The sequence below is a fragment of the Mytilus trossulus genome, chromosome 8, assembly GCF_036588685.1.
Source record: "Mytilus trossulus isolate FHL-02 chromosome 8, PNRI_Mtr1.1.1.hap1, whole genome shotgun sequence".
Lineage (NCBI taxonomy): Eukaryota > Metazoa > Mollusca > Bivalvia > Mytilida > Mytilidae > Mytilus > Mytilus trossulus.
Genome location: NC_086380.1, coordinates 34,174,852 through 34,201,704, shown reverse-complemented (window position 1 = coordinate 34,201,704; position 26,853 = coordinate 34,174,852). Strand labels below are relative to the sequence as shown.

The following is a 26,853-nucleotide window of genomic DNA, read 5'->3' as shown; positions in this document are numbered from 1 at the left end:
GGTTTCAGTTACCAACCCCATGTCCTATGATAAAGGTCTTGTTGGCTCTTAAAAGTCTTTTTCTTGAGAACTGTTATGATTTTATACTTTATACTTACCATACATATTAACCAACACCAGAGGGTGTGTCATGATGTATGTATAACTTACTAGGTCACAGGTGAAGGTCAAAATCAGTGGTTTTAGTTTACAAGCCCATGTTCTATAGTAAAGATAATGTCTCACTCTGCTATATATCTTGAGAAATTGAGAACAGTTTTGATTTCAAACTTTATACTTGACATACATAATAACCAACACCATTGTGTCATAATATGTGTTCAACTTACTAGGTCAAAGGTCAAGGTCCTATGGAACAGATCCTGTTAGCTCTATATCTTGAGAACTGTTATGATTTTATGATTGACATACATATTAACCAACACCTGAGGGTGTGTCATAATGTATGTACAACTACTTAGGCCAAAGGTCATGGTAAAAAAGTTTGGTTTCAGTTGACAAGTACAATGTCGTATGGTAACTAGAGGCTCCATAGAGCCTGTGTCGCTCACCTTGGTCTATGTGAATATTAAACAAAGGACACAGATGGATTCATGACAAAATTGTGTTTTGGTGATGGTGATGTGTTTGTACATCTTTCTTTACTGAACATTCTTGCTGCTTACAATTATTTCTATCTATAATGAACTTGGCCCAGTAGTTTCAGTGGAAATGTAAGTGAAAATTTACAAATTTTATGAAAATTGTTATTAATTGACTATAAAGGACAATAACTCCTTAGGGGGTCAACTGACCATTTTGGTCATGTTGACCTATTTTAAGGTCTTACTTTGCTGTACCTTATTGCTGTTTACAGTTTATCTCTATCTATAATAATATTAAAGATAATAATAAAAAACAGCAAAATTTCCTTAAAATAACCAATTCAGGGGCAGCAACCTAACAACAGGTTGTCTGATCCATCTGAAAATGTCAGGGCAAATAGATCCTCACCTGATAAATAGTTTTATCCCTTGTCAGATTTGATCTAAATGCATTGGTTTTTTAGTTACAAGCCAAAAACTATATTTTACCCCTATGTTCTATTTTTAGCCGTCAGTCATCTTGGTTGGTTGGCTGGGTCAAGCCACACATTTTTTAAACTAGATACCATAGGGGTGATTGTGGCTAAGTTTGGATTAATTTAACCCAATAGTTTCAGAGGAGAAGATTTTTGTAAAAGATTACTAAGATTTATGAAAAATGGCTAAAAATTGACTATAAAAGGCAATAACTCCTAAAGGGGTCAACTGACCATTTTGGTCATGTTGACTTATTTGTAAATCTTACTTTGCTGAACATTATTGCTGTTTACAGTTTATCTCTATCTATAATAATATTCAAGATAATAACAAAAAACAGCAAAATTTCCTTAAAATAACAAATTCAGGGGCAGCAACCTAACAACAGGTTGTCTGATCCATCAGAAAATGTCAGGGCAAATAGATCCTCACCTGATAAATAGTTTTATCCCTTGTCAGATTTGATCTAAATGCATTGGTTTTTGAGTTATAAGCCAAAAACTGCATTTTACCCCTATGATCTATTTTTAGCCATGGCGGCCATCTCGGTTTGTTGGCTGGGTCACGCCACACATTTTTTAAACAAGATACCCCAATGACGATTGTGGCCAATTTCGGTTTAATTTGGCCCGGCAGTTTCAGAGGAGAAGATTTTTGTAAAAGTTGACGACGACGGACGCCAAGTGATGAGAAAAGCTTTTTTGGGCCAGGTGAGCTAAAAATACAGGTGGTCCAAATTTTTATCATTCAAATTTTTCAGGTTCATCTATAAATTGAGGTGGAGACAATTTAACATGTGTGTTCCAGTCAATGTTTTTGGAGTAAAATGTGTCAATCATATATGTAGCTCCATTTAATAAATGAGGCCGTGTCAAAACTACAGCAGTAGGACAAGAAAACTTGAACTGGAGTTATTGTTCCTGAAATGTCCATATGATATGTGTTTTTAGCTCACCTGGCCCAAAGGGCCAAGTGAGCTTTTCTCATCACTTGGCGTCCTGCGTCCGTCGTCCGTCGTCGTCCTGCGTCCGGCGTTAACTTTTACAAAAATCTTCTCCTCTGAAACTACTGGGCCAAATTTAACCAAACTTGGCCACAATCATCATTGGGGTATCTAGTTCCAAAATTGTGTCCGGTGACCCTGCCAACCAACCAAGATGGCCGCCATGGCTAAAAGTAGAACATAGGGGTAAAATGCAGTTTTTGGCTTATAACTCAAAAACCAAAGCATTTAGAGCAATCTGACGTGGGATAAAATTGTTTATCAGATTAAGATCTATCTGCCCTGAAATTTTCAGATGAATCTGACATTTCGTTGTTAGGTTGCTGCCCCTGAATTGGTAATTTTAAGGAAATTTTGTTGTTTTTGGTTATTATCTTGAATATTATTTAGATAAAGATAAACTGTAAACAGCAATAATGTTCAGCAAAGTAAGATCTACAAATAAGTCAACATGACCAAAATGGTCAGTTGACCACTTTAGGAGTTATTGCCCATTATAGTCAATTTTTAACCAGTTTTCGTAAATCTTAGTAATCTTTTAGAAAAATCTTCTCCTCTGAAACTACTGGGCCAAAATAATTGAAACTTGGCCACAATCATCATTGGGATATCTAGTTTGACAATTGTGTCCGATGACCTGGCCAACCAACCAAGATGGCCACCATGTCTAAAAATAGAACATAGGGGTAAAGTGCAGTTTTTGGCTTATAACTCAAAAACCAAAGCATTAAGAGTAAATCTGACATGAAGTAAAATTGTTGATCAGTTCAAGATCTATCTGCCCTGGAATTTTCAGATGAATTGGATTATCGGTTGTTAGGTTGCTGCCCCTAAATTGGTAATTTTGAGGAAATTTTGCTGTTTTTTTTGTTATTATCTTGAATATTATTATAGATTGTGATAAACTGTAAACAGCAATAATGTACAGCAAAGTAAGAACTAAAAATAAGTCAAAATGACCAAAATATTCAATTGACCCCCTAAGGAGTTATTGCCCTTCATAGTAAATTTTTAATAATTTTCACAAAATTTGTAGATTTTCACTAACATTTTCCACAGAAACTACTGTTATAGATAGAGATAATAGCAAGCAGCAAAAATGTTTAGTAAAGTAAGATCTACAAACACATCACCATCACCAAAACACAATTTTGTCATGAATCCATCTGTGTACAATGTTTAAAACATAGATCAAGGTGAGCGACACAGGCTCTTTAGAGCCTCTAGTTTAATACACAGATATACTGTTAAAATTATTGACATCTTTCAAACAATTCAACTCAATTTTAAACTGGGGCGTCATCTTGAATTTGCAGAAAGGTGTACCCTAAGCCTTTTCTGTATTGATGGACTGTGAGGTTAAAAATAACAAGGTTCCTTCGATTTAGATTTTTTCACTTAGGTGTGGATTTTTTTGTCAAGAATGAAAACATAAGATTGTCTCTTTTCTTTTATCTTGATTTAACGTATCTTGTTTAGGGGATGTAATTTGAAAATTTATAGCTACAAGTAACACTTAAAAAGTAAAACAAACAAAACAAACAAACTCCAAGGAAATTTCAAAAGAGAAAGTCATATAAACAAATGGCAAAATCTAAATCTAAAACACATCAAATAAATGGAAGCCAAAGTTGTCATATTCCTGACTTGGTGCAGGCATTTCTTTATGTAGAAAATTGTGGAGTAAACTTGGTTTTATACATGTAGCTAACTAAACCTCTCACTTGTATGATAGTCACCTAGAAATCCATTATATTGACAACAATGTGAGCAAAACGAACTGGCATACAAGGCAAAAATGTCAAATATTATCATTATCAAGGATACATGTAAACAATTAATGAATGGCTATTATTTATTTTGAATTTATTGAACCATAAAACTAATTTTTGACTCTTCACATTGAATAATCCGCGAAGCGGATTATGTAAAATGTGAAGAGTCAAAAATTAGTTTTATGGTTTAATAAAATCAAAATAAATAATTGGCATTCATTATAAATAAATTTCTATCAAAAATAAGGCTCAAAGAACTTAATATATCATTTATATTAACAATAACAACGTACACACAAGTTGGCGTATGAATATACAATTAATGTCAGAGTGGGCGTGTCACCATAAGAATTGACAACATTGAAAATAAAACTAATAATTTTAACCAATCAGAACTAATTCACCAAATTTATTAGTTGTCTGATGTAACCTGGCAGACTGACATGTTCACCTGACAGGTCGATCTGGTACCAGAGCTTTCACGATTGTCTCGCAATACTTGACCACCGTTGTAGATATTCTTTCACATTCATTTCTCTCGTTAAACCGAATGACACTCGTGATATTAGATATAATAGACTTTAGAATAGATTTGATTACTGATCCATAATATGAGGTCGAGCCATGAGGACCTTGCAAGTATCTTCCAGCAGTCCATAAACTATGACAAGAGGCTGTCACAACAACGCAAACCGGATTTATTAACATTTATTTGTGTCCTGGCAATATCATAAAAACCATTAGTGATGAATGGTGAAAGTGAAAACCGTCAAATTAATATCAAATTTGACCTTCATTTTGTCATCAGTATCAACACATTTTGTCATCAGTATCAACATATTAAAATTTGAAAAGCTTAGATTAAATGGTTCATGAGTAAGGGAGCTACCATTTGATTTTTAAGGGGGGGGGGGGGGGGGGGGGGCTAGGATGAAAAATTTTGTCCTGCATTTTTTTTAGTTGTAATCTCCGACCTGCCTTTTTATTTTTCACTCTATCCGGTCCTGCTTTTTTTTATTTTGTTTATCCTGACTTTTTTTACATAAATTGTCATCCTGACTCTTTTCTCACCACTTGGAGTCCGTCGTCGTCGTTAACTTTTTACATTTTGAACTTCTTCTAGACAACCACTGAATGGGATGAAACCAAACATGGCATGAATGTTCCTTATGAGGTGCTGACCAAGTGTTGTAACTTTGTAGCTGATCCATCATCCTAGATGGCCGCCAGCGGGGGACTTAGTTTAACATAGGACCCTATGGGAAATGCATACAATGACTTCTTTTAGAGAACCACTGAATGGAATGAAACCAAACATAGCATGAATGTTCCTTATGAGGTGCTGACCAAGTGTTGTTACTTTGTAGCCGATCCATCATCCAAGATGGCCGCCAGCAAGGGGAATTAGTTTAACATAGGACCCTATGGGACATACAAATGACTTCTTTTAGAGAACCACCGAATGGAATGAAACCAAACATGGCATGAATGTTCCTTATGAGGTGCTGACCAAGTGTTTGTTACTTTGTAGCCGATCCATTATCCAAGATGGCCGCCAGCGGTGGACTTAGTTTAACATAGGACCCTAAGGGAAATGCATACAAATGACTTCTTTTAGAGAACTACTGAATGGAATGAAACCAAACATGGCATGATTGTTCCTTATGAGGTGCTGACCAAGTGTTGTTACTTTGTAGCTGATCCATCATCCAAGACGACAGACAGCGGGGGACTTAGTTTAACATAGGACCCTATGGGAAATGCATACAAATGACTTCATTTAGAGAACCACTGAATGGAATGAAACCAAACATGGCATCAATGTTCCTTATTAGGTGCTGACCAAGTGTTGTTACTTTGTAGCTGATCCATTATCCAAGATGGCCGCCAGCGGGGGACTTAGTTTAACATAGGACCCTATGGGAAATGCATACAAATGACTTCTTTTAGAAAAAAAAACCCGGTTAAAAATGAGAGCAAGGTCAATGAATCTTTGACCGACGGATTTTTCAGTATATTGAGTATGGATAGTAAACTGCATATTGCTAGAAAAAAACAGGAAATATTGATGCCAACGTTAAACATGTAATACAAGTAGTCTGAAAAATCGAAAAAAGATATGAAAAACATTAATAAACAAAATTTAATCTGTCAACCGAGTCCCTTAACTTTCATCAATTTATTACAACTCAATAAATGACATAACATAAGAAACAAAAACAAAAATCGGGACATAGAAGGTAAAAAGATTCAATAGGATAAGAAAATAAACCTTTACAAAGACTGCATGCTCTATTTTATGTCTTTTTACTCTCTAATATTTGCTGCTGACATTTTCAGGGTAGATTTTATACTCGATACATAACGAGATTTTGTGCAATGCAAAGACAACATGCAGTTATTGCAGGGATAGAAAGGACAGCTTTAATTACATATAATGTTATGACTGAGATGCAGGTTTAATTTTTTAGCTCATCTGGCCCAAAGGGCCAAGTGAGCTTTTCTCATCACTTGGCGTCCGTCGTCCGTCGTCGTCGTTAACTTTTACAAAAATCTTCTCCTCTGAAACTACTGGGCCAAATTAAACCAAACTTGGCCACAATCATCATTGGGGTATCTAGTTTAAAAAATGTGTGGCGTGACCCGCCAAACCAACCAAGATGGCCGCCATGGCTAAAAATAGAACATAGGGGTAAAATGCAGTTTTTGGCTTATAACTCAATAAACAGCTGCACCATGAGCGCATGATACGCCCGACGTCTTGTTTGGAAGTTTTATGCAATAATCATAAATAGTTTCTGAGAAAGTTTTAAGCAATAACCATATATTGTTTTTGAGACACGGCGGGACATGAGAAACCCCCAACCCTGTTTTTTTTTTACAAAAAACTAAATATCACTAAAATAAAATTTTGAATCAAAACCAAAAAGTATACAGATCTTTAGATTAATATAACAAAAAAGTGTGTAAAGTTTTAAGCAATAATCATAAATTATTTTTGAGATACGGCGCGACATGTAAAAAAAACCTCCCCTGTTTAACAAAATACTCAATAACTCCAAAATAAAGTTTTTAATCATCACCAAAAAGTATACAGATCTTTAGATTAATATAACAAAGGAGTGTGTAAAGTTTTAAGCAATAATCATAAATTGTTTTTGAGTTACGGCACAACATGTAAAAAAACCCTCCCCCTTTTTTACAAAATACTCAATAACTCAAAAATGAAATTTTGAATCATCACCAAAAAGTATACAGATCTTTAGATTAATATAACAAAGACATGTGTAAAGTTTTTAGCAATAATCATAAATCGTTTTTGAGATATGGTGCGACATGTAAAAAAACCCTCCCCCTTTTTTACAAAATACTCAATAACTCAAAAATAAAATTTTGAATCATCACCAAAAAGTATACAGATATTAAGATTAATATAACTAAGAAGTGTTTAAATTTTTAAGCCATAATCAAGAATCGTTTTTGAGATACGGTGCGACATGTGAAAAAAAACACACCCCTGTTTTAGTTACAAAGTGCCGTAACTCAAAAAGTTTTAATCTTATTTTCACCAAAAAGTATACAGATCATTTGACCATCATAAGAAACAACTATATTAAGTTTCATGAAATTTGGATAAGTCGTTCTCAAGTTACGGTGCGACATGTTTACGCCGGACAGACAGACAGACGGACGGACGGACACCGGACATTTGTATACCATTATACGTCCCGTCAAAATTTTGACGGGCGTATAAAAACCAAAGCATTTAGAGCAAATCTATCAAGGGGTAAAATTGTTTATCAGGACAAGATCTATCTGCCCTTAAATTTTCAGATGAATCGGACAACCTGTTGTTGGGTTGCTGCCCCTGAATTGGTAATTTTGGGGAAATTTTGCTGTTTTTGGTTATTATCTTGAATATTATTATAGATAGAGATAAACTATAAACAGCATTAATGTTCAGTAAAGTAAGATTTACAAATAAGTCAACATGACCAAAATGGTCAGTTGATCTCTTTAGGAGTTATTGCCCTTTAAAGTCAATTTTTAACCATTTTTAGTAAATTTTATATATCTTTTACAAAAATCTTCTCCTCTGAAACTGCTGGGCTAAATTAATCCAAACTTGGCCACTATCATCTTTGGGGTATCTAGTTTAAAAATGTGTGGCGTGACCTGCCAAACCAACCAAGATAGCTGCCATGGCTAAAAATAGAACATAGGGGTAAAATGCAGTTTTTGGCTTATAACTCAAAAACCAAAGTATTTAGAGCAAATCTAACATGAAATAAAATTGTTTATCAGGTCAAGATCTATTTGCCCTGAAATTTTCAGATGAATCAGAGAACCCGTTGTTGGGTTGCTGCACCTGAATTGGTAATTTTAAGGAAATTTTGCTGTTTTCTGTTATTATCTTGAATATTATTTTAGATAGAGATAAACTGTAAACAGCAATAATGTACAGCAAAATAAGATCTACAAATAAGTCAACATGATCAAAATGGTCAATTGACCCCTAAGGAGTTATTGTCCTTTATAGTCTTTTCAATTTTCATAAAATTTGTAAATATTAATTAAGTATTTTTCACTGAAACTACTGGGCCAAGTTCATTATAGATAGAGATAATTGTAAGCAGCAAGCAGCAATAATGTTCAGTAAAGTAAGATGTACAAACACATCACCATCACCAAAACACAATTTTGTCATGAATCCATCTGTGTCCTTTAGAGCCTCTAATTTTTATTATTACTCAAACATAATTCCTCATGTTTTTTATTTGAATAATGAAACAACAAAAGAAGCATTAAAATACAAAGAAGGAATAAAGATTCACTAGAAAAAATAACTTTTAAAAGACTGTGTGCAGTTGATAAAGTAATGATTCTGTTAATGTATTATTCAGGTTTTTTTTAAACTTCCGAATATTGGCTGATGTCATTTGCCATGTAGTTTATATACCTGCACAACGACGAGATTATGTGCAATTGAGTTTTGAAAATATTTTCATTTTCATAGAACTATAGTACTCATTTTTGTCGAGCTTTCTGCAACAAAAGTTGCAGACAAGCTCAACATAGGGATAGTGACCCGGCGGCGGCGGCGTAATCTAACTTGTTAAAAGGTTTATATTTTAGAAGGTGAAAGACCTGGATGCTTCATACTTTGTATATAGATGCCTCATGTTATGAACTTTCTGTCAGTCACATGTCCAATGTCCTTGACCTCATTTTCATGGTTCAGTGGCCACTTAAAAAAAGTTCAGATTTTTGTAATGTTGAATTCTCTCTTATTATAAGTAATCGGATAATTATATTTGGTATGTGCGTACCTTGCAAGGTCCTCGTGCCCGTCAGACAGTTTTCACTTGACCTCGACCTCATTTCATGGATCAGTGAACAAGGTTAAGTTTTGGTGGTCAAGTCCATATCTCAGATACTATAAGCAATAGGGCTAGTATATTTGGTGTATGGAAGGACTGTGAGGTGTACATGTCCAACTGGTAGGTGTCATCTGACCTTGACCTCATTTTCATGGTTCAGTGGTTATAGTTAAGTTTTTGTGTTTTGGTCTGTTTTTCTCATATTTTATGCAATAGGTCTACTATATTTGTTGTATGGAAATGATTGTAAGGTGTACATGTCTAGCGAGCAGATGTCGTCTGACCTTGACCTCATTTTCATGGTTCAGTGGTCAAAGTTAAGTTTTTAAGTTTTGGTCTTTTTATCCAATATTAAATGCCAAAGGTCAACTATTTTTGGTGTATGGAAATATTTTATGATCTAAATGTCAGTCACGCAGATTTTATTTGACCATGACCTCAATTTCACGGTTCATTGCACTGTTAAGTTTTTGTGTTTTGGTCTATTTTTCTTAAACTATAAGTAATAGGTCAACTATATTTGTTAACTTGTATGGAAGCATTGTTAGCTGTACATGTCTGCCTGGCATGGTTCATCTGACCTTGACCTCATTTTCATGGTTTATTGGTCTCTGTTTAGCTATCTTAGTTAATGTTAAGTTTATGTTGTAATAAAGCTTTATACTTAGGACTATCAACATACTATCAGAAGGCGAGACTTTTCAGTGTGTGCACTCTTGTTTTTGTTAGGGGCAAGCTGAATTGTTATTACATTATTCGTGGTTTTTTTTTACTTTCTAATATATTGGCTGCTGTTATATTTCGGTGTTGAAATAAAATATACTCGGTACATAACATTGAGATTTTGTGCAATGCAAATTGTATTTGAAGGTACAGATAAGACGTATATTTGATTTTTTTAAATGTTAAAATTTGTATAATCAAATCATCCTCGGTACTTTGATCCAGCCAATCTAACTTGCTCATTTAAAATGACATTCATCTTCGATTTAGTCAAGGGTTACTATCCAGACTGAAACATCAGATATTCTATAAACTTTTAAAATATCGCGTGTCTTGACAAATGTTGTTTCAAAAGTACAGGCCGTTGTTGATAATATTATTGGTAGCTCTCTTTTAATGTACATATTGAAAGCATGCAACATTGTTTGAACAATTACTTGCGTAGATCTTTTGATGGTAGCATGGTGTTTTTTTTAAAGGTAAACGGACAGAAAGTCACAAATTTGGTAGGACAAAAAGTCAAAAATAATTTGTTGACAGTTGTTTGAATATATAAGAGAAATATCTTTTGAAAGAACTGTATGTTTTTTTGTAAACTTGTGGAGATGGTGTTGTCTCATTACATCTTAAATGTAGATTCATTTTATTTCAGGTTTTGTCAACAATCTTTTAGTTTTGTTGGACTTTGTTGGATACTTGTATAACTGGTATTTTTTTTTCAATTTCTATAAATGTCTACTGCTTTCTAAATACTAATGGCAAGTTCCTTTCTCTATCAACCTCAAGCATTGTGTATAATCAATCCAAATTCCAAATCAGATTCTGTGCATGCATACACAATTTGTTGGATTCATTATTGTTTTTCTTTCTCTTTCAACATTCTTTTCTTGATGATGTTAAACTGTGTGTTGGGTATGTGTAGTGAGAGTATTGTTCATTTGAATTTAATATCTCAACAGCAGTACATTCATCAGGAACTGCATGCCAACCCTCCAGAATTACAAACAAGAGGCTGTCATATTGACAGCAAACTGGATTTTCCTGCAGATGTCAACTATAAACAGTTGAGCAAGTATAGACACAACAAATCAGCTCTGAATTTGGATTGTGATTGAATAGCATAGGTTTGTGACAATAAAAGAATGCAGTAAAAAAACTGAAAAATTAACAAAAAACTGACACATTATGTAGAAACTTGTCTTTGTAACATAATCTGTTAGCATTGTAAGTTGATGTATATTTTTTTGTGTTGTAGCTATAGGCTAAGGCTTGTAACTTTAATTTGCTGTCTTTATTGACACATAAGCACTTTATATCTACAGTACTTTAATTTACATTTGAAAACAGAAAAAAAATTCATTAGTTAATTTTTATTGTCTTGTTGATAGTTGATCACAAATCTTATTTTAACAAGCATTCTGAGAGTACTCCATGGCAATGCAATACATAGTCCCCTTCCTGGTGAAAAATAATTATACTGGAACAAAATACTAATTTGTTCTATAACTTGTGAAGGTGTAAACAAAAAGAAAATATCAAGTCAACATCTGCAAGCAGGACTAAAAACAGTGTAGAAAACTTGATTATATGAGTGAATTTTTAAGTCCAAGGACCATAACTCTGCACAAAATTTTCAAACCGAAACAAAAATTAAAAATTGATCTGTAACTTGTCATGATAAAACTATATACCAATTATAGATCAATATCTTCAAGCTGGCGAAAAAAAAGTATGGAAAACACTTGAACATTAGACATGTTAGATATGATTAATATTTCTCTAAAATTAGATACGATGTAACATAAATCTGTTTCAAATTATAATCAAATATGATTAATAGTTCCAAATATTTTTTCTTTCATTCGTCACAATCTAATACGGGTTGTTGTCTCTTTGATACATTCCCCATTTCCATTCTCAATTTTATTGTAACTAATCTGTAAAATGTCAACAACTTTTATCTAAACACAGTAATGAAATATAGTAAAAATAGATTATTACCAATTTAAGGATTTCACTTCATAATTTTTTTTTTATGTGTTGTTATATATCATTCAGAAAATTAGTTTATACAAAATAACAAACAAACCTGCAAAAAATTCTTCAAACAATTTACCAAAGAATGTCATAAAAATCTTTAAAAAAGATGAGTTATCTCCCTTTGTACAAAAATGTGGTTAAACATACATCTAGATTTTGGTTAGAACATTAGATACATGTATGGTCCATAACTGTAGACCAAATCATCAAACCGGAATAAAATTTGACCTTGATCTATAACTTGCCATCATAAAACTATATACCAAATATCAAATCAATATCTTCAAAAACCCAAGAAAAAATAGAGGAAAATGTATTTACCCGACTGATGGATGGGCAGACAGACAGACAGTGTGCATACCTAAAGTCCCCTGATGCAGACACAGATGAGTTTCCAATGCAGTATGTTTTCTCTTAAATTTAATGAAAATTAAATTATCTAACATGATTAAGATTACATCTTTATTCTAACATGACGTCCTTCAAACGCTTTGAGTACACACCCGTGGTAAAATATGAATATATTGCATTGGCTGTTCCGATTGTACTCCCACGTCATATGTTTTTTTATGAATGAAGTACCCGACGTCATAGAATGATGACGTTATAATTTAAGCATTTTACGGGAAAATACACGCTTTTGATACCGAAAATCATCACAACAAGGAAACGTTAACAAACGATGCTAAAATGTGGTATAAACCCATTTTTTTTTATATGCATAGAACAAATATATAAGTTATCATTAAAATTCATCCAAGTGTATATAAATAAGTTTTGTGAATAGTTTGAGCATGTCACTTATTCTGTTTGCTCTGTTCTTTTACGCCAATCTAAAAGTGCGTTAATTTATGGGAACGGCAAAAAATGGCCTCCACCTAGAGCGCTTCGATCCAAAAAAATTGCCGTATTTGTCCTATTAGAATCGAAATAATTCATGGGGGCTTGAATATATCTAGATTTTACCACGGGTTGTCCCTTTATGCCGATATTTTACCCCTCGCTATCGCTCAGGGTAAAATATTTGTCATAAAGGGCCAACCCGTGGTAAAATAACGATATATTCAAGCCCCCATGAATTATTTCTTAAATATACTATGAACTTATATATCCCATTTTTTTTTTGCTGTATCCACCCAAAACATCTTATATAATATATTCATTTTTTTTACATTTCATTTTTAGTTTTAATTTGAACATTAAAAAATGTATTCCTATTCCATCATGTGTGTGGTACATATGAACATGTCACGATGATGTGCACATGCACTACAATGTATGTAGTTTGTGGAACCATACACATTATTATGACATGTAATGCAAAACAAAGTAATTGTACTCATACATAATTTCATTGTTACATCAAGTAATTTATTTTTCATACCACAGCTATATTCATATAAAAATGTACATGTATATATGCATAAACAAACAAAGTTGCTTACAGTCAGAGTACCTTTATCAGTAAAGTAAGTTTCAATTAAAAAATGCTGTTAGCTACTTTGATGTCAGAATTGTGAATTAACAATAACATGGATTAGGTTCACAAATTATTTCACTTACACCATCATTTCAGAAGTTCTAATAAATGTACATATGTACATTTTTGTAATTGTAACATTAATTATTTTTTGTTTGACAGTACACACATGAGAAAGCATAAAGAATCTATGAATTTGATACATAAACATCAATGTTGACTAAAATGCACTTATGTTGCCTTTTTACGTCGTGCAGCAGGTGTAATATATAAAAATAATGCGAAAGATCCCAACATAATAAGTGTCAAATGAAACATTCCTCTATGGCTTTTTCGTTCTTTTTGTTTTTCCTCCATTTTTTCTTTATACATTTCATATTCTTCTCCTTTTAACAGTTTCCTTCGATATTCTGCACCATTTACTTTATCTTGAAGATCGGGGGAATGTTTTTCCTGTGGGTCATCTGTCTCAAACTTTTTAAGTCCAAGGTAATCATCATACACTTTTCTTTTATCTGCAATACTCAAAACATCATAAGCCCTGCAAATTTCTTGAAACTTAGTGATTGCATCTGCAGTGGGGTTGACAGTTGGGTGATACTTTTTCACGAGTTTATAATATGCATTATTTATGTCCTTTTCGTTTGCTCTTGGGTTGACACCAAGTACATCATAGTAATATGTTGGCGAAATCTGTTGTTCTTGGCTGACCTCTCCAGATATGGTCCGCACTTGACCAGCACAAATTCTGGGATATATCGGGCTCGCTCGACTGGTTGTTAGACATACTAATCTCTGAAAAATTCTTATGTTCTGTACTCGAGAAATTATCATTTTAGCAGGTGAATTACATAAAGTAGACACTTTATTAGCAAAGTTATCCTATGTTTCCGGTTAAGACTTTAGCGCCATCTATTGAGAAAAATTGGTTTCAATAATTAGCGACAAGAAGAATTATAGCGACAAAAAGCGTCGAGAAGCGACAAGAAACTATTTAGCGACAAGAAAACATTTTTTTTTTATTAAAATTACTTATTCCAATTCAGTTTCTACATTTATTTACATGAATTTGATATTTTATTAGGTATAACAGCAAGTATTACGTTTACCCTGTGGTATTATGGTATTACTTTTACTTGTGTTTAACATGTTTTACAACAATAATATATTTGTCTTATAATTTGTTTTTAAAACTATCTTCGTACAATAATATAATAAACTTGCAAAATGCATTATTTGTGCCCAGAAAATACATACACAAATTGTGAAATACAAAGAACTGAAATCGAACAAAAGGTAAACGTACATAATTAAAATGTGAATAATTTTCATCATTTTATTTAGTGTATTGCCTCATTTAACGATATTTATCATGTTTATGCATATTGATTGAAGATTAAAGGAAATAGATGACAATCTTGAGTTTTCAACAGGTGTTTACTTTTTACAATGATTGTATATTCTGGCGCGTGTAATTGTATAGTCTGGCGCGTGTACAAAGTTGAAGGTGTTTTAATTAATTGGATGTAATGGTAGCAATAAAACGGGACACGCGCCACGTTAATCTCATTTGATGTTCTACATTGTGTATTACCTTAGGGTGAAGCCACAGCTAACGTTGGTTCTATCAGGAAAAATTAATTGTACAGTTAGAAAGGAAATAATATTTCATGTTTTTGTTTCAATAAATCCTTCAAAGGGAAGGTGACAAATCTTTGTTTTTATTTTCATTTTATAGCGTGAACATTTCCTTTGCTCTTGCAAATGTTTAATTTCTTCATCTATCAATATAATAATAAAACTAAACAATCCCTTCCTCGCAAATTTTTAATTTCTTCAGCTATCAATATAATAAGAAGAATTATCAATTTTTTTCTGCCCGTATATTAAATGCATATTTTTATATTTAATAAAAAAAATTTTTTTGGTCGCTGAAATTATTCTTCTTGTCGCTTCTCGACGCTTTTTGTCGCTTTTTGTCGCTAATTAGTGAGACCCAGAAAAATTAATGGGTCTACCTAGTTTTCGTCCGCGAAATCGCCAATAAAATATTTTTATTGAATAAATTCACGAATATAGACAAATATATTTTTTGGAAGATTTATATAAAAGGCCGAAAAGGTAAATGGCCGAAATGACATATTGCCGTGCAGGTTTTTGGCCGAAACGTCTAAAAAAAATCTCAATAGATAAGATTGCGAAATAATCGGATCGGATTCAGCGGTCTTTTTGTATCTTATTTACATAGTCTGACGTCACATCCAGGAAGTTCTCTGAAGTGTTACCAAAATATTTTGACTTAAATTTAATCTCTCACGTAAGAAAAGAATGGTTAATATAATCTGTGTTTGATTTTATACAAGAGTTTTTCAATCAAGCTGCCTTTCCAGTGTTTCACAATTTGTGTTAGTGTTACATGACAGTTAGTGGCACTATAGTGGTGTCATCCTATATATTTCATTATTTGTTTAACTTCAACTGTTTAAGAGTAAGACTCATGTTCTGTCAGACTGTCATTTAAACCAATAAAAATTACTTACTTACATGCTATTTGTCTACCATTACTGGACATTAAAAAAGTTCCCATTAAATTTTGATGTCCTTAAGTTATAGAAAATATCTAACGCCACAATACACCATATCGCTATTTGTTCGCCATAGCTGGATAACACACAGGTTCCTGTAAAATTTTGACACCATAAAACAAAATTTCTGAAGCCACAATGGAAAAGTGTATGCTTCAAAAGTTCAAGAGGCCAGGTTAGCCGGGATTAGCGATAAGGTGTATACACCTCATCGCTATCTTAGTCCACCATTACTGGGCATCACATAGGTTCCCGTAAATTTTGATGTCATAATACAAAATATCTGACACCATAATGGACTAGTGATTATTGTATGAAGTCAATACACATTATTGCTATTCCTAGCTGACCAGAGAATCTGTCCCATTTGAACTATTGACATCATACTTTTCCATTTTGGCGTCAGCTATTTTGCATTAGATGAGGTGAAGATTTTATGGGAACCTGTGTGATGTCCAGTAAGGAGGCAGACAAATAGCGATAAGGTAGCAATAAATAGCAAAAAATACTAATTAGCAAATAACACATCAAGTCCATGAAGTCACCCAATGTTTTATAAAACAGCTCTTTTAAGTTTTGATCTAAAGTTTTATAAATTTCATTTGTCAGTATGTGCATGATGTGTATTGTGTAAGAAGTTATGTGTCATACATTGTTATATGATATACATGTACCATGTATAAAACAGTATACATGTACTTAAATTAAGACTATACCATCTTCCTACTTTTCCAGTAAATTATATATACATGTAGTAATACATGTATTTTGTGTATTTACACAGATCCTGATGTTGTGTCGATATGTACAATAATTATAGTGATACAGATATGCAGATACAAGCACCAAAACTTACACCAAATGATCAGGAAGTTGAAGGCCTTATCAAAAACTGTAGTAAAGAAGAACTTCAGCAATTGTTAGAAGATGAGGACAAGATGATTGGATTAATTACTGATTTAAATCAGGTAAAAAAACAAAAACAGTTATGTTTTAAATTATATATTATGCAAATATAAAGAATAATTTCACTGCATTGTTCATCTGTTGCACTGACCATATCTAGAAGAAATGAAAGACAGAAATAGTGTTTACTAATAAATATTTTATATCAGACAATTGACTCTTTTTATGCCCCACCTACGATAGTAGAGGGGCATTATGTTTTCTGGTCTGTGCGTCCGTTTGTCCGTCTGTCCCGCTTTAGGTTAAAGTTTTTGGTCAAGGTAGTTTTTGATGAAGTTGAAGTCCAATCAACTTGAAACTTAGTACACATCTTCCTTATGATATGATCTTTCTAATTTTCAAACCAAATTAAACTTTTGACCCCAATTTCACGGTCCACTGAACATAGAAAATGAAAGTGCATGTTTCAGGTTAAAGTTTATGGTTAAGGTAGTTTTTGATGAAGTTGAAGTCCAATCAACTTGAAACTTAGAACACATGTTCCTTATGATATCATCTTTCTAATTTTAATGCCTAATTATATTTTTTATCCAATTTCATGGTCCATTGAACATGGAAAATGATAGTGCGAGTGGGGCATCCATGTACTTTGGACACATTCTTGTTTTCTGGCTTTTACAAGTCAGAACTTTTAGAGGTTCTGAAAAAACAGCATCAACTTATCATTAAAGTTTTAATAAAAGAAAAGGGCAATTTAGATTAATAAGCTTTATTCAAAGAATTTTAAAATGATTACTGAATTTCATGGATCATGGACCTGCCTTTATAAGAAGTCGAACTAACTCTGACATGCTCCATGATTATGACTCAAATTGCATACAGTTATGTTGTTTTTTTGTAATGCTTAGAATATAGATATTAAAAAGTCTATAAAATGAGATTTCCTTTTTAGAAATAAATCTGTAAACAGTTTAGTTGTTTGCAGTGATACATCTTTATTTTCCATCAATCCAAATTCTATGTTAAGTAGAAACATTTGTTATATAAATGTTTTAAGATTTCTTAACTGGAACTTTATCAATTTAATGAGTTTTAAAACATTGTAATTTGTAGGTTAAAAGGTTACAAACGGATAAAGAAATGACGATAGTAAAAAACAAAAGCATGGCTGAATATAATCTGTCGATAGAACCTAAATTATATGACATGAGATCAAAGGTGGCCACACTGTATGAGGAGGCTAACAAGCTAAAAACAGAACTTGCTACAGATAAATCAAGACTTGGTAATTAGCAATATTCAAATGAAACAGTTCCTTAATTAATTAGACAGTAACATATGATAAATAAGTCAAATTTGCAATTTGAAGTGATTTTGAAATATGAACTTGAAGTAATTGAAGTTGGGTGAACTACACTGAAATATGGCTTATATGGTAGGACCACATTTCATTAATATATATATAAAGCGATCTCTTTTGTATGGTTTTGCTCATTGTTGAAAATTTCAACCATTGACTTATAGTTGCAAACATCAATGCGCTTCAGTTTTCTGGACGAATCCTTTCAAATATTTCACTAATTGGCAATCATATCACACTATAATTTCTTTGTCATCTTTCATACATTGTATTTACTTATTTTGACCTCTCATTTGTGTACACATTAAATTATTGAAATTATGTACCATACATATTGTGTACACATTAAATTATTAAAATTATGTACCATACATATTGTGTACACATTAAATTATTGAAATTATGTACCTTACATATTGTGTACATATTTATTAAATTATTGAAATTATTTATACCTTACATATTGTGTGAAATATGCAAGGTGCATGATGTGATCATTTATATCCATGGCTTAGAACATCACAACTTTCATGTTCATATTCTGTAGCAACTTTATTTAAATAATCACATTCCATAAGCGTAAAGCCGGTGGGATACCTGTCAAATTCTTTCTACTGCTATAGTGAATAGTAGAGGGGCACTATACAGATATATAATTGTGGATAATTTAGAAAACACTACAATAAAACTATAACTTTTTCAGATGCTAAAAGAGGAGAGATTTCGTTAGATGTAATGAGTGTTATGTTACAGACAGAAGCAGCCAAATCTGAAGAAGACAGTGAAGTAGGCATTTTTATTCTATAATCCTTCAAATATCATATTGGTGACAACCAAAAGCCATCTGACACTGTAAAATTTTCATGCAAATTCAAGTTCAGACCTGTTTTATTACTTTTCTTTTTTAATTAAACTCATCATAGACACCAGGATTAAATTTTGTATTTACGCAAGATACATTTTGTTTACACAAGACTCATCATTCATTGCACGAATCCAAAAAAGTTAAATGTCAAATAAAGTACAAAGTTGAAGAGCATTGCGGACCAAAAGCTAAGGTAATCTATTCCTGAGGTAGAAAAGCTTTAGTATTTCAAAAATTCAAAAGTTTTGTAAACAGTTCATTTATAAATATGACCATAACATTGATAATTCATGTCAGCACAGAAGTGCTGACTGCTGGACAGGTGATACCCTCGGGGAATGAAAACTCCACCAGCAGTGGCATCGACCCAGTGGTTGTAAATAAACTCATCATAGATACCAGAATTAATTTTTGCATGTTTCTTCTACAAAAGATTCATCAGTGATGTTCGATTCCAAAAAAGTTATAAAGACCAAATGTTAATGTGGGACGAACTAAAACCAATGTTAACAGAACTATGATACATGTAATACTTGAACATTTTAAGGCAAAGGACACTAAGTTTACCTTTGTCTGTCTGTACATCCTAAAATTGGTTTCTTTTCTTTCACTTTCATTTGTCTAAACCAAATGTTATGATACTTATACACAATTCCTATTACCAATGAAAACTTATCGAGTTTGAATTTGGTTGGCGTCACTTATAGTGTTCTTGAGTTATCTCCCTTCATAGATGGAAAAATTGCTGAATTTGTGGATATGTACAAAGAGGGGTGGGGTGGAGGGTTTAGGGTGGCGTTGAATTATATTTAAAATTATTATGATTATGCAAGGAAGTTGTATATTGTAATGTTAATGGTGTAATAAGATTTAGATGAAACTTTTTATTTAACAAAAGTTAACAAATTGTCTTCAATTTGACTGTCGAGATAACACTTAAAGAAAATATTAACTGAAACCTCTGAAGAATTGATGACTTTTTATGACCTTTTTTTTTACATATTTTAAAAAGCCATACTGTAGTAACTGTACTTTGTTTTTGCTGTCTTGCTATATTTTGCATAGATTTCATGTAAACAATTTTGTTTTGTTATAAATATTTTCTGTACATACAAAGTATATATATTTCATTATCTCATTGTAGAAATTAGCTGATAACTTTTGTGAGGGAAAGGTTGGTCTTGACAATTTTTTAGAAACCTACATTTCATCTCGAACTATGTCACACTTACGACAAATAAAATCACAAAAAATGAATGAACTTGTGCGGGAGCTTTCACCGACTAGGAATAGAGGACAGATAAGCTCGTCATATAACAATGATATTCGATCTCCAGGACTTGCACCTTACCCTGCGTACAGTTCTAGCGCAGGACAGTATCCAGCCTCTGGCTATTCCATGCCACAACCCTATTATGCTAGTTGATTTTAGATACATGGTTTTAGGTTATGTCATGTTAAGAAATAAATGCAAGGTTTTTGACAATGGTTCTTTTTTCTGTGAAAAATTATAATTATATATTGAGTGAGTGATTCCTTAAATGAGTACACTTATTAATTGTATATACATATATTTTTATTGTAACTTTTCAATGTTATAACTACCTTGGATAAAGGGTTTCATTATCTTCTATGTTGACTGGTTCTTTTCCCATGTATTTCTTTTCTTTATACCTTATAAAATAATTCCTTAACTCAGACAGTACTATTTAAAAGGATAAAATAATGGGTAGAGTCCCTTATTGAAATGCCTTATTGAAAATTCATATAATTGGTAATTAAGGTGGTACCCAACACCTTAACTAAAATTAATTTGGCTCCTTTAATTTTCTTAAAATTTTGACAAAGAATTTACTTTAACCCTTTGACAAAAATATCAAAATTTCAAAAAATTTAACTAACTGTTTAATCAGAAAAATTACACTGGTTATAAGGGCTCTATAAGCAGTTTGACAAAGACTTATTTTGATCATTGAGAAGCTTAATATTCCCTTAACAACCCAAAATCATTAAAACGTTCTCCTGATTTTACAGAGTTATCTCCCTGTAGTGTTAGGTACCACCTTAATCTAGCATTTGGTTACTCAATTATTTCCATTTTTAGATTGTTCTTGGATGTATTATTCATTTCAATGTCAGACTTTGTTAAAGGTTATTTCTACAAAACTAGTTACAGACAGGTGTATCAATTATTGAACAAAATTTAGACTATTGTCATTTTTAGTGTAGTTAGAATGGTTGTGCTGGTAACACTTTAATAAAATAAATGTATGTTGGCATTTGTTTTTGTGGCACTTCGGAGATTCTGGTGTTCCTTGGTTTTCCTCTTATAGTTGATATGTTTCCCTCAGTTTGTAAACTTGAGTTGTTTTCTATCAACCAATTTTTCTATCAACCAATTTATGACTTGAACACTGGTATACTACTGTTGCCTTTATTTATAAACAGTATTATATACATTTGTATGTATATTTGAATATTTTATGTGACTAGGATTTTTCAAAAGCAAAAATTCATGAAATGAGTAGAAATTAAATTACACTTGTTTTTACTGTAGAAGCACATGTTATTTGGAATCAAATGCATATATTTGTATTTCTAATAAAAAAAAAACCTCACCTGTGAAAAGTTATGCTATAGATAATTCTTCTTTTATATGTGATTTATGCAAAAAAAGATGTCACTTTTGAAGACTGAAGTCCCAAAACATTTTGTATCTGACTTTCCTTACAAATAATTTGTAACAAATGAAATATATATTTGCACTGTCTTGATTTTATGCAATTAAGCCTTCTTTATACCTGAATTTTATTTTGAAACATTATTTGAATTTACTATAACTTCTGTCATTGATAAAACTCACATTAATTCTAAGTCAACTGTGTTGAAAATATTTATTTTGAATTATTATATTTTGTGTTTTTGACATACCTTTTATGTAGAGTCTAGACCATTTGTGAATTTTATTGCTGTAGAGATTTTGTTTGTTTGACACCAACTATATATTTAGTTTTAAACTTTTGTAGGTCATTACTGATAAATGTTGTATTAAGCTCTATTGTTAAGTTTGATATTATTTCCACAAACATATTTTCATACTGTATAAGTGTGGAGTCTTTCTATATAGTGTGTCTGTGAACAATGTTGTATATTTTTTGTTCGTTATTTCAAAATCTGATGTATTCATTATAATTTTTTCAAAAGTCTACATCATTATGATTGGTTAAAAAAAAAAGTCCCGACAATAGAAGTTCAAACAAGGACTTGATGTTATTTTCATTTTGGGGTATGTTAATGAAAATTGCAGACTGTTACTGTGGATTCATTATTATTCGTTGGATACCAATTTTGGTTAGTACAGGTGAACCACGAATTAAAATGTCCAACGAATTACACATTTTCTATAGGTTGTGTATACAGCGATTATTAAAACCACGAAATCAGATACCCAAGAAAATTCAAGTTTGCCTCATTCCACGAAAATTGATATCCACGAAAATAAATGAATCCACAGTATTGACCACATGATTGCTTAAAATACCAGGGGTGGATGCAAGAACAATATTTGTTAACTTCAGATTCAGCAGTTTATGTTGGGGATAAACTTAAATATTAATAATTTGGTAAAATTGTTTGCAAATAAACATTTAATATGTCGAATTCTAGTGATATTCAAGATTCTGTTCGTGTGCCTGTCCATCAGTGGTGTTCCTATTATGACTTAAAGTTTTTTTTGTCATTAAGAGAATTTGATGTTGTTTATATGTATTTGTTCCATAAAAATATAAAGGAGAAAAGAAGTTATGACCAATTTCATTAAAATTATTTTTAAATTTTTCTATTTTGTGATTTAGAAATTTTATATTTCAGACTGGTGATATATGTTTCCAAAATGTGTTTGTCTCATTCTGTTTTTGGTGTTGATGTTCACTAACAAATGATTATATTTCCTCTAATTAATCAGTAAATTATTAATTAAATTGAATTTTAATTTTGTGATAAAAGTTTGAAATTATAAGAGCTTTTATTTTCTTATTTACATTCGAACATTATGTTTGAATATTGAATATTGTTAATTTGGACACATTGAACCATTTTTTTCTATTTCTGTTTTGCTTTTCTCATCCTGAATTTGTTATACATATTTATATGAAAACTAATTTTAAAGCATCTTTAAAAGAATTTGATCTTCCTACCTACATGTATTGAGAATATATTTTTAAACAAAACTTTATTGACCTGCTTACTGGACATAAACATTTACCAACTGAAATGGTCTATTTTGAATTAATCAGGCACCAATTCTTCAATCAATCAGGGTGAAAATTAACCTTAAGTTTTGTTCTTATATTTGTCTTTAACTTATGAAGATTCAAAGAACAATTTTGTTGTTGTCATAGTTAGAGTTATAAAAACAAATTCTGTTTTGATTAAACCTGAAATATAGTGGCAATACTTTAAAGCATTGATCAAGATTATAACTGTTTCAAAAATTATGATCCAATTTTTTTGTAGACTGTTTCAGGTTCTTTTATTTAATTTTACACATACTAGAGGTAGCATTAGCAGACATGTTTAGTAATATACTTATGCGTAAGCAACTATGTACACATTTAATTGTATGAAAAATGATTGGTTATGAAAAAGTGCTTTTGTTTTGTTATGTCAGTGTCTCTGTTTAATACATAAAGGATTATGGACTTTGTGAATATTTGATTATTTTGGTTATGCAAAAGTCTACATACAACCCTTTTGTTTGAAATATTTAGTTGATTTTATAGGGAATCACTGAAGCATGACTGGAGCAGGTCCCTCTTAGGCAGTCAGTGGGTCCCTACTTGTGGAAATTTCTGGATCCACCACTGCTATTCAAATAAAATCGTAATTAAAATAGTCGTCAAAACAGTTTTTTTGAGATTGTAGTTGTACTATGTGTGTTTTCATGTTTATTGTTTTACACATGTAAAGATTATTTTTTTTTTCATCGCTAGCAAACATTGAAGAGATTTATCCTGGTTTGAGGCATTTGCGCTTACATTCAGAAATTTATCCCATATTTTAAGCAGTTAAAACTGAAAACCCAAGTTTAATGAAGTACTTAACCAAAATCTTCATGGCAAAACCATATATTACATGTGTTCCCAATATTAATAAACAGATGCAGATATAAGATAGGCATTATCTACAGGTGAGCTTTACAGTTGTAGGCATTATCTACAGGTGAGCTTTACAGTTGTAGGCATTATCAGTGTGAAGCTCTCTGTTAAGATTTACTTTTTAGAAACACCCATATCTTACATAAGTTATAATATACTGTATCAGTCCAATGTCAGAGCCATTTTTGCCAGGTACTGGTTATTCATGTTTTGACATCTTAACTTATATCCATTGTACATTTGTTGGCTATCTTTTTTAAAACACCCGAAGTTGATAGAGATATTGGGTTCATACACAGAGAATGATGATACACTAAATCGAATAAACTGGTCTGAAATTACAGTGTTGACCTTATTAGTGATTTGTTTTTATTTTACCAATTATAACAGTTATTTAAGAGTTCCAAAGAAGTATATAGTGGAAAACAAGTTACATATTTTAAAAATTGGAAATGATACTAAACTGTATTAACCAAGACATTGTACAATACAGTTAAAAGGTTACAAGCTGTAGATGCTATTGAAGTTTCACTTTTTAGAATTGTTTTATAGTGATTATGATTTACATAAAGATGACATTTCACAATATTAAATATTTAAGAACATTTTCATGGTTTCTTGATAATGGCCAGTATAAATGAAGGCAACAGTAATATACCTGGTGTTCAAAAATGATTAGTTATTGCATCCAAGATTATATAAATAATGTTTTTAATGCCCCATTTATTGGCATTATATTTTCCGGTCTTTGTGTCCATTCGTCCTTACATTCGTCCGTATGATCGCTTAAGGTTAAAGTTTTTTTTGTGAGGTAGTTGTTGATGAAGTTGAAGTCCAATCAACTTGAAACTTAGTACCCATGTTCCCTATGATGTAATCTTTCTAATTGTAATGTCAAAGTAGAGTTTTTACCCTATTTTCACGATATACTGAACTAAGAAAATGATACTGCAGATGGGCATCCCTGTATTATGGACACATTCTTATTTGCACATCAGTCTTTTGTTGGTCTTTCGAACATAAAATACATACAAGGTCGGATATTACAGACAAACTTGTTGAAACTGTGACTCCATTGATGATATTGTCATAAAAATTGTTTTCATAATTACACAAAATTCAATGATTTGGAGCATGTGTGTTGGATTTATCTTCATCTTGTTAAGGTATTTTGCCTTGTAAAAGAGCCATACAAAGTCATATTAAATTAACCAAAAGATACCATAAAACCAAGGTGACCCTATTAAATGCTGTAAAGTCATGATAGCACTAAGGTCTTCATAAAAGCCTGCATAAAATTGGAAACAGTATTTGCAAATAGCTGACTAAGTGGTATACATTTTGCTCATTGTTGAAGGCCGTAAGGCAACCAATAGATGTTAACTACGTCATTCTGCCTCTGTTGGAGAGTTGTCTCCTAAACTATTGTATGTATAGGCTAATTTATTAACACACTATCAAAATGTAAAATGTTAAATAAGAGTAACGATATCGCTTCCTTTACACAATTGAAGACTGTGTATATATATCTTAAAGTGTGCAAATCTGTTATATATAAAAAACATGTCATCCACAACCGGTGAAATGGGTTACACCAGGGACATGATATATAGTTTAATAGTCACAGGTTATACTTCATATGGGCTGTTATTGTCGAGCCTTCGACTTTAGTCGAAAAAGCGAGACTAAGCGATCCTACTTTCCGTCGGCGTCGGCGTCGTCGTCGGCGGCGTCCACAAATATTCACTCTGTGGTTAAAGTTTTTGAAATTTTAATAACTTTCTTAAACTGTACTGGATTTCTACCAAACTTAGACAGAAGCTTGTTTATGATTATAAGATAGTATCTAGAAGTAAATTTTGTGAAAATAAAATTCCATTTTTTCCGTATTTTACTTATAAATGGACTTAGTTTTTTCTGCGGGGAAACATTATATTCAGTCTGTGGTTTAAGTTTTTAAAATTTTAATAACTTTCTCAAACTATCCTGGGTTTGTACCAAACTTAGGCAGAAGCTTATTTATGATCATAAGATAGTATCCAGAAGTAAATTTTGTAAAAAAATAAATCCATTTTTTCCGTATTTTATTTTTAAATGGACTTAGTTTTTCTGCGGGGAAACATTACATTCACTCTGTGGTTAAAATTTTAATAACTTTCTTTAACTATCCTGGGTTTGTACCAAACTTGGACAGAAGCTTATTGATGATCATATAAAGATAGTATCCAGAAGTAAATTTTGTAAAAAAATTAATCCATTTTTTCCGTATTTTACTTTTAAATGGACTTAGTTTTTCTTCCAGTTAACATTACATACAGTCTGCAGTTAAAGTTTCCAAAACATTTATTAGATTCATTAACTATCCTAGATTTTTACCAAACATGGACAGAAGCTTCTTACAATCAAAAGATAGTATCAAGAGGAATATTTTTATTGATTTTTTTCCTCAAATTTTGTTGAGCCTGCGATTTACAGCAAAAGTAGGCGAGACACTGGGTTCCGCGGAACCCTTACAAAT

The 26,853-nt window shown here is 31.9% G+C and overlaps 2 protein-coding genes across 3 annotated transcripts; one reads left to right on the top strand and one right to left on the bottom strand.

The window, feature by feature from the left end:
• Nucleotides 1-13,504: 13,504 nt before the first annotated feature.
• LOC134680867 (chaperone protein DnaJ-like) lies at nt 13,505-14,383 on the bottom strand. The gene has a single exon (XM_063540138.1). The coding sequence runs from the start codon at nt 14,295-14,297 to the stop codon at nt 13,695-13,697; it is 603 nt and encodes a 200-aa protein (XP_063396208.1). The 5' UTR covers nt 14,298-14,383; the 3' UTR covers nt 13,505-13,694.
• A 1,304-nt stretch (nt 14,384-15,687) lies between these two features.
• LOC134680865 (vacuolar protein sorting-associated protein 37B-like) lies at nt 15,688-24,942 on the top strand. Of its 2 annotated transcripts, none has more exons than XM_063540136.1 (5): nt 15,688-15,780; nt 16,833-17,016; nt 18,068-18,239; nt 19,018-19,100; nt 20,324-24,942. In XM_063540136.1, exons 2-5 carry the CDS (start codon nt 16,852-16,854, stop codon nt 20,603-20,605), a joined length of 702 nt encoding a protein of 233 aa, XP_063396206.1. In that variant the 5' UTR covers nt 15,688-15,780; nt 16,833-16,851; the 3' UTR covers nt 20,606-24,942. The 2 variants fall into 2 exon arrangements, with proteins under 2 accessions (XP_063396206.1, XP_063396207.1); XM_063540137.1 differs by having other exon boundaries at nt 15,732-15,868.
• Nucleotides 24,943-26,853: the final 1,911 nt, after the last annotated feature.

What these genes read in the sequence shown, in the direction of transcription:
- LOC134680867 (XM_063540138.1), bottom strand. Translation starts at nt 14,297, where the DNA reads ATGATAATTTCTCGAGTACAGAACATAAGAATTTTTCAGAGATTAGTA.
- LOC134680865 (XM_063540136.1), top strand. Translation starts at nt 16,852, where the DNA reads ATGTACAATAATTATAGTGATACAGATATGCAGATACAAGCACCAAAA. An exon ending in TAATTACTGATTTAAATCAG is followed by an intron (nt 17,017 to 18,067) that starts GTAAAAAAACAA and finishes TGTAATTTGTAG; the next exon opens with GTTAAAAGGTTACAAACGGA. An exon ending in AATCTGAAGAAGACAGTGAA is followed by an intron (nt 19,101 to 20,323) that starts GTAGGCATTTTT and finishes ATCTCATTGTAG; the next exon opens with AAATTAGCTGATAACTTTTG.